The 8,824-nt window shown below is 64.0% G+C and overlaps 1 protein-coding gene across 9 annotated transcripts in view; it reads right to left on the reverse strand.

Moving 5' to 3' along the window:
- Positions 1-8,824, reverse strand: part of LOC113205351 (fibronectin type III domain-containing protein 1) — a 138,631-nt gene that overhangs the window by 116,600 nt on the left and 13,207 nt on the right. For 5 of the 9 annotated variants that reach the window (XM_052269601.1, XM_052269593.1, XM_052269594.1 and 2 more), the window contains one exon: positions 5,233-5,334. The exons of the other annotated variants lie outside the window; for them this stretch is intronic. In XM_052269601.1, the coding sequence (XP_052125561.1) occupies positions 5,233-5,334 (102 nt within the window). The remainder of the gene's footprint in view (positions 1-5,232; positions 5,335-8,824) is intronic. 9 annotated transcript variants of the gene reach the window in all.

Raw genomic sequence — 8,824 nt, forward strand, 5'->3', positions numbered from 1 at the left:
CCCGGCTCCATACGATGGCCGCCACTGGCAAAAGGGGGGGGGGCGGGGCGGACGCGTCTTAAAAGCGTCGAATCAAGAAAGCAATCGCTTTAATCCGCAGGCAGCAGAGTCCCTTGCGGGGAGGGGGGGTTGAGGTCGGAGGCGTCGTCGCGGGTCGAAAGGCACTGCGGCGGGCCAGGTCGCCGGCGGGGGCAGAGGCAGGAGGCCCAGGCCGTGAGGATTGTATCGCCGGCCCGTGGGAAGGGTTCCTCCCGGGTTCCCATCACAAGAGTTCCCTCCGGTTCCCTCCCGGTTCCCTCGTTCCCTCACTCACCTCAAAGAGCCCACAGGTGAAAGAGCTAATTATATAATTCCTCGCGCTGCCGGGACCCGGCCGGGGCCCCCAGTGTCCCCCACCACACACAAAAGTGTCAGTGCTTTTGCCAACGTCATCCCCGGGGGCCGCACTGCGGTGGCTAGGGCGGAGCGGGGTGGGGCGGGCGGGTCCTCCCGGGCGTTAGGCTTGGGGACAATGTGTCGCAGCAGCCGCTTCTCGGCCCCACGAGATCGGCGATAGAGCTCGTCGCCTCGGCGGCCCCCGCCCCCGACCGCGCTCCCTGCCCCGCCATTAGACGCACGGCCCGAGACAGATTGATCGGAAGAAAGTGGACGCGGAGCGTGGCGCGGCGTGGCGGGGGCAGGACAGCCACACCTAGAGACGTCGTCCAGAGAGGAGGAGGAGGAGGTTGACGGACCATTCGAGTCGAGACGAGTCCAGAGAGGCCAGTCAGCGAGCTACTATTCAGGAAGGGCAAACGGCGCGGACCCGAGGAAGGCGTGGCGGAGCGCGGCAGGGCGGCTCCGGCCGGTCGCAACTAACGAGCCGTCAAAGGCACCGTGTGCCCGGTCGAGCTGATGGCGTGGATCGGCTCGGCTCAGCTCGATCGATGGGGAACCGCCCCGCCCCGCCGCGCCCCGGCTGACCCGGGCCGGCGCCGATGACCAGGCGGGCGCCACAGCCGCGTTACACCTGACTGACCCTCGATGGCCGCTAATCGGCGCTCTCCGCTCCGCGACACGCTACGCCACGCCACCGCGGAGCGCGACCCGTCGTGACCTCAGCAGAGTGGCCGGTGGCGAAGCCGCGCGCGGCACACCGCGGCGGAGGCGCTTTGTGCTTTCACGGCAGCGGCCTCGTCAGCGATGTCCCGCGATAGCCTTTCTTCTACTACTCGCGGGCTGCGCAAAAAATTAAATTTACAAGAAAAGTGCGTCTCCGATCTACGCCACTGCCTGTTGCCGGCCGCGCAGACCCAAAATAAACCGAGTCTCCAATCCGAAGAAGAGAAAAGAGACGAGTAAAAAGTTTGGAATTATTGAGGCGCGGTACGTCGGTACGGCCGGCAGTAGAAGGGGTCAGGAGCCTGACCGGCGACCCGCGGCGCGGCGGTGCCCGGTGGAGCTCAGTGGTGGTGCCCACGGGTGCACACCGTGCAGCGCTGCTCAGAGCGCGAGAGCCTCGCTAACGCACTCACTTTGGGTTCCCACGTGCCCTGGGGAGCGAGAGGGGGAGGAGGAGGAGGGAACGGAAGGCGACAGCAGCGGGGGGAACAGAGCAGAGAGGAGGAAAGAAAACGAAAGGGAGTCCTGCCCTGGCTGCCTACCTCCCAGGCGAGCCGCGCCGCGCCCCGCGTTGAGGTCCCTTGCAGCCGCTCCTTTGACACAGTCCAGTGGGCCCGGCCTCTTGCTGACCATGGGAACGGAGTGAGAAGGTATTCAGATCAGCTGCCCCGCCCCGCCCAACAAGTACCCCTTTTTCGTCACAACCACTGTTGCTTGCTGCTGACGACGGCTTTGTGCAGCTCATCACGACAGAGAGCCACCTCCATCCGTGGCCCTGGAGCAGCAGCAGCAGAGGGGCCAGCGCACCAGCCTAGCACCTCGAGTGAATGTCTCCTCCATTCCCACAACAGCATGAGGGTTAGGAGGGGAGAGGGTGGGGGGGGGCTACTTTCCTGCCGGCACTACTATCAATGACCGCCACACCGCGCAGCTCCCCTCCCACACACTCACTCACACGCACGGTACCGATCTGTAATAGTTTTCGTCATCAGCGCCTAATGCAGCTCGGAAGAAAATATAATTACAGCCCGAGATGTCTTCATTATAAAGATGATGACGGTCCGTACAGCCTCGATGGGCAGCGCGCGGCGAGCGCGGCGGCGGCGGCCACCCTCTCACTCACACGTGTCCATCCGTCTCCCTGTCTCTGTCTAAATGCGCGGCGCTGCTGCCGCGGCACGTGGTGGAAGCAGGGCGAATCGAAAAAGGGAAGGGAAGGGCCAATCAAGCGGCATAGCGTAGCAGCAGCAGTCGTCTCCAGGAACACTGCAGAAGCGGCGCAGAGTGACCCCGCGCGTTCGAGTCAGCCTGGAGATTGCCTGGAGATGGCCGGGAGCTGGCCAGGGGCTGGCCAGGGGCTGGCCCGGAGCTTGCCTGGAGCTTGCCTGGAGCTTGCCTGGAGCCGGCCTGGAGCTGGAAGGCCCCGGGTGAATGGACCTCGAACTGACCCCAAAGCCCGTGAGTGTGAGTGCGTGGCCGCGGGCTGCGCCGGGCTGGGCCGGGCCATCAGCGCGCCCCCGCGGCCCGGGCCCGGCACCGACCGGCACACCGCAGCCGCACTCACCGCGGCGGCGAAGGGGGCTCGGGAGCCGAACTGTCTGGAGGAGGTAATTAATTACTTCTTGTCCTGCTGCCGCTGCCGCTGCTGCTGGCACGACCCGGCGGGTGCGTAGCGCGGCACTGCCAGGCACTGCCGCACGCAGCAAGACGTTTTAATTAGTGATTTACTCGCATTGTGTGTGTCGTATGGCTTGGCTGCTGCTCCGGCTGCAGACACTGCGCGATTAATCAAGAGGAGGGAACACCGGGGAACAAAACCACCTGCTGGAGCAGGGAGGGGCGGCTATTCCTAATCTTGTTTTCTCCTCCTATCTTTAGAGAAATAAATGGAAATTTGGCGCGCTCGCGCGCGCGCTTTTGGCGTGATGTTGGTTGGCGTTCCGTTCTCGGCGGAGGCGGGGTCCACGCCAGGGTGGGTGGCCCTCGTGGCGGGGCCGGGCGGCGGCCGGGGCGCCGTGAGAGATGCAGGCTCCGATACAGGGGACCCGGGGCCACCGCGCCCCAGGCCGCGCCCCAGGCCACGCCACCATAGGTCACGCTGTCCTTCCGCTTGTTAGTTCGTACTTGGAAGGCGAGGCGTGGCGGGGTGGGGTGGGGCGGGCGCGCTTCGCGCGCGTGGCAGCCCGGCTCATGCAGTAGTAGTAGGGGCCCAACCAATAACCAGCCCTGCCTGGTTGCATGCTGGCTCTGCTCTCAGACACTCGTCCAGGTGGCTGGCGGGCCCTTGGCCCACGCCCAGGCCATCCGCCCGACCGGCCTGGCGACACGGTGCGTTCGATAAGGGGGCAGAGGGGACCAGCCGGCCCAGCCCGGAGGGGACGGACGGCCCCTGACCTCGGCACTTTGACACTTTATCGCCCGGTCGATCACTGAACCGACCGGCCGGGCCCCAGAGTCGTCGGGCCCCGGACCCCTCTTTGGACCAGCCCAATGACGATGACGCTGGACACGCCGTGCGCTGCCCGGTTGGGCCCCATCGTTAGTCGTGACGGACCACGTGGTGTTTGGGCGGGGAGAGGTGCTTTAGTCACCGTCCGGGAGGATGATGATCACCAGGAAGTAAAGGACGTAATGAAACCACGGCTTTTGCGCGACGAACATCGCTTTTGCCACGGCCTGATGCCTTTAGTATTTTATTTTCATGCCAGAAAGAAGTGCGCAAAAAAGTTGGGAAATTAGCAGCACACTCGCTCTTTATGCAGTTTGTGGACGGGCCCCTGCCCTGACCCCTGAGCGTGCAGCGTCCGTGAGCGAGCGAGCGCGCGAGTGTGTGTGTGACTGAGAGAGCGAGTGCGACAAGCCAGGGCCAGGGGGCAGGGCCGGTCATTCCAGGGCATGCCAGGGGGACAGGGCAGGGGGGCACGGCAGCCTTGGACGGCCCAAACGGACCCAATTAGGGGAGCAATGCGCGGAGCAGCGGCGGTCGCAGCAGCGGCAGCGGCGGCAGAGGAGGGAGAGAAATTCAGGAGTCTGGCTGTGGACGGGCGGCCCGGGCCGGGCCGGGCGATGGCCTGGACCTGGACGCTTGTGCCCTGCGGCGGGGCCGGGCCGGGCGCGGCGCGGCACGGCGCGGGGTTAGGTCGTCCAGGAGTCAGGGGACAGCAGAGCAGGAATCAGGTGGTGGACGACAGGCCAGAGCGGCCGGCTGCTGACCTGAACGGCAGAGAAAGTATCACGGTGATCGAGCGGGTACCGGGTACCGGGCACCACCAGCGCCGGCCGGCAGGCCAGCCGACATCCGCCAACACAACTTCTTTTTTTTGCTCTCCCCGTTCGCTTCCCTCACTTTCCGGCCGAAGCGCCGCCGCGCCCCTGCTGCTGCTGGAGGGTCAGGAGCTTTGAACGCGTGGGGGCGGCGAGCTTGACGGCGACCTCGGCGGCGCCCCGGCAAGACCGGGGCTCACACACGCAGGGCGAGGGGCCCGCCGACGGCTGCCAGGTGACGGCGAGTGGGAGAGCGAGCGAGAGAGAGATCCAGTGCAGATTAACTCCCGAACAGGCGAACCTGATACGGCCCGGCCGCACTCTAATGCCCGTCCGTTCCGTCCGCCCCGGGCCGGCCCCACCGCAGCCGTAACCCAAGCCCTCGGAGCCGAGCGGAGCGGAGCGCAGCGTCGTCGCCGATATATGAATTTGAGGCGGGATCAAGGACGGGCTGCGGGGAGCAGCAGCAGGAGCGCGACGGCGTTTGGCGCGGAGGCGGCGGCGGCGCGCGAGTGCAGCACTACTACTCTGAATAATGACGTCGAGAAACCCCGCGATTTACAACCCGCAGCCCGTCCGCCCGCAGCAGCAGCAGCGGCTCCGGCTCCGCGGCCCGAGCGGAGACGTCCATAAGACTTCATTTTCATAACGCGGCCGCCGACAGAGATGGAGACATTGAAAAGCCGCATTACATACGATTAGGCGACGACAGGCCAGACAACGCGATTGTGAAAGTGTGAAAAAGTATGAAAAAAGGCGAGCGGGCGGGTGTGCGGGATGAGGGCCCGGGGGAGAGGGCGGGGGGGATCTTTGGACAGCGTCCAGCTGGAATATGGGGCGGGCGATGGAAATGTAAAACGCACGCACCACGGGGTCTCCAGCCAAGGCTCCAGCCGGGGCTCCAGCCCAAAGGAGGCGGCACCTGGACCCGAGCAGTCCCAGCAGCAGCAGCCGCTCCCCGAGTCTCACCTGGAAATCGAAAAAGGGAAACATTAGATAGAGCGGGGGCAAAAGACGTCTCCATCACAACAAACAACTGCATCATAGAGCACAAAAGGGAGTTGTCTCTCCCGCCCCGCTGCGAGGGGACAATCAAAACAACAATAAAATTAGGCACGCCACTCCCCGCCACTCCTCGAAAACCCTAATGGCCTCACACTTATCGAGCCGAGGATTATTACCTGTCCTGACCCCTCAGTCTGCGGGGCGCGGCGGGGCGCACTGTCTTTTATGGCCCCTCTACGCGATGACAATTAATGGCAGAAAAAAGGAGAAGGGGACCAAAGGGGTGGAGAGGTGAAGCTGTGCGCGGCTCTTGCGCGAAAATAAGTGTGAAAGGGAAATTGTTTTGTGGAGGAAAAGGGTGTGGGGAAGCGGCCGCAATAACAAGAAAACGAGCAGATGATTTAATTGAAACGCTACGACAATTAAAAAAGAAGGGGGGAAGAGATTATCGATTAGACTCGGTCGGTGTCGGGTGATAAGGCTCCACAGGCGAGGTGGCGGCCGCACCGGGGGCTCGGGGGGCCCCACCTGGGGTCACTGATGAAGACGAGCCGGAAGCAGTACGTCACCTGTCAGGTCACCACCGCCGGCCTCGCTGTGGCCCCCAGAGAGGTCCCAAACGCCAACCTAGAAGGGTCTTCTTCCCCTTCTTGTCCTTGATAAGGTTTCACACGCCGGCTGGGCTAGAGGTGATGGGCCGGCCGGCTGTATCTGATCGTGTTGTCAAACCGTTGGGGTCGTTAAGTACGTCAAATCAAAAATAACGTTCGGTCCAATCCCTGTGGCCTCGGGCCCGGGCGGGTGTCTGGATCCGGCGGGCGAGTCTCGCGGCACGAACATGCAGCAGCACCAGCACGCACAAAGGTGTGGGCAGTGTACGTCGAGTGCACCTGCCGAGTGCCCGCGTGCGCGCGCGCCCGGCGCGAGCCAGGCGGTGGCGTGGCGTAGCGTGGCGCGGCGAGCGGCCCGGCCCCCGGCCCCGCAGCCAGCGGGTCGAAGGTCAGCTCCGCCCGGCCACCGACTAATCGCACAGCACGCCGAGCCGCGCCCGGCCGCGCCACGCAACCGCGCCGAGCCGAGCCGAAAACGCAAACAAGCAATTTATTAACTCCCGCAGCAGCACCAGCAGCGGCAGCGGCGGAAACCTCTCGTGCAGGCGCTCTGCTGCCATAGACACGATGGAGAGCAGTACAGTGTGATGCTGTTTCATTATGAAATGGCGCAACCACGCCGCGCCACGCACCGGGGAGCGGGACCCCGGAAGGCCCCGCCGCGCCGCGCCGGAGCAGAGAGCCCGGCCTACTCGATCCCCCCTTCCTTCCCTTTCCCTTCCCCCAGCTCTTCCCCTGCGGTCATAACGCTCAACCAACGCGTAGCACATGACGTGCGCAAAGGCGTTATTTTCGCCCGATCAACGCAAGTGAAGGCCAAAGCATTGTCTATTGTTGGCGTCGTCCCCGCTCGCGGCGGCGGCGCAAGGCGTCCCGGCGCGCGGCCGCGGCGTGGTGGTGGTGCGGCGTGCGGCGTGCGGCGTCGTCGCCGTGGTGCCCCGCCCCGCCCCGCCTCGCCGAAACGGCTAACCGCTGGCTGACGCTCTGGCGCTGGCGGTCACCCGCTAACTATACCCCGCACACGCACTAACGCGCTACTCGCGGCCCCCGGGACGCCCGGGGGGTCTCGGACACGGCACGGCGGCGCACAGCGGGGCCCTCCGACACTGCCGCGGTTCACAGCGGCCGGCTCGTGCGACCCTAATAAGGGGCGCCCCGTGCGTGCGCGCGCGCGTGCGGGACGTGCATGCACGTCGCCACCTCCGCCGTCCTGCCGGAGATGATGAGGGGCACGGGACGCGTCGTCGTGACGTCAGAGAGAGGATCTAGAAAGCTGCACACACGCCGCCGCGGAGGCCAACATTCTTCATCAAATTAGTGGCCGTTGGTCCCGCGGAGCGTCCCACTATATGCCGCTTATACGTTTTTTATCGGGCCAAAAAAGAGGGAACGAAACGAGGCGACGACTAGTGGGACCTGTCCAGCGCCCAATCCAGTCCAGTCCGCGACGGCCGCGCGGGCAGCAGCACTGTGACGCAAACAGAACCCCATTCAATAATATACGCTTCGGCTGCGCGGAAACAACTTTGTCGCTTTTCACTCAAATTGGTCTCTTTTCTCTCTTTTACTCATATAGTGGGCAGGCACAGGATAGAGATTGGATAGATTGTGCCTCACCTTTGCGCTCACGCCACGCGCCTCGGGTAGACATCAACCCACGTGGCGACGTTGAGCAGCCAGAGAGAGGCCTCGTAGGTCGTCACCCGCAAGTCATCTGGAGGGACAACCGCGAAGGTGAGAGAGCGAGGGAAGGGGGAAGGGAGAGAGAGTGAGAGACAAAACGAAAGACGGGGAGTGAGTAAGGGGGGGATAAAGAAGAGAGCGAGAGGGAACGTTTCCGGATGCGACACTAGCGTCGCGGAGGTGTTGATTGATGAGCGTCGACGGCTACCTGGCCGGTACCATGGATCAGAAACCACGCCAAGGAATAAACTTTGCACAAAAAAATAAAAACAGTTCGATATTTGATTCCCTTCCACATCTGTGCAACTTTATAGTAATGGATTACACAGAAAATGAACCTCAAATAAACCCCCTGGGCTGGGCCGGGCGGCGGTGGTGCCGCGTCATGCTTTTGGCCGTGCGGTTCGGCTCGGCTTGGGCCGCGGGCGGGCCGGCCCGGGTCAGGCGGGCGCTTCCGCCCACACCACCGCAGCCCGCGGCCGCGGCCCACCCAGCCCACCGGGCCCGACCCGGCGGCTGTTGAACTTTAATCCGACGTGCACTCGTCATCATTTTGTGAGTAATGATTGACCTGACCTTGCTCGCCCCGAGCCGCGCGGCCCCGCCACGCCTCGACACCTCGTCCGAGTGTCCGCCGCGCCGCTCGGCTCAGGAGTGGCGGACAGACAGACAGACGGACGGACGGACGGACGGACGGACGGACCACCTGCTAATGAGGGAGCGGCAGCAGCGCCCCGCCTGACCTGTCACTGGCGTGTCACTGACGTGTCAGGGAGACGTGAATGGGGGGATGACACCCACGCGCGCCTTCAGCAGGGGATCATCCGACCCACGGCAGACCCACGACGACGACGACGGCCAAAGAGGCCACGGAAGAGAAAAATAAAAATTAGTAAAGAAGAAACTAATACATAGGAATGTAGAGAAAGATGGACGTAAAACTTGAGACGGTTGTAGCGCTATAGTTCAAGGAGACTTGAGGGGTGGTGCCAGCCCAGAGCACCCCGCTGCCTTCCCGTTGATGTTTTTTGGCAGGGTACATCAGGCCGGGCCGCCACACATGGCTCGGCTCAGCTCGCCACACCACATCCCTCTCCCGCGGTCTGCGAGGCTCCGCGCTGCATAGGGCCAGCCGCTTAACCCTTCCCCCGCCCCTCCCC

Source organism: Frankliniella occidentalis, unplaced genomic scaffold (genome assembly GCF_000697945.3).
Source record: "Frankliniella occidentalis isolate FOCC.00 unplaced genomic scaffold, Focc_3.1 Scaffold97, whole genome shotgun sequence".
Taxonomy (NCBI): Eukaryota; Metazoa; Arthropoda; class Insecta; order Thysanoptera; family Thripidae; genus Frankliniella; species Frankliniella occidentalis.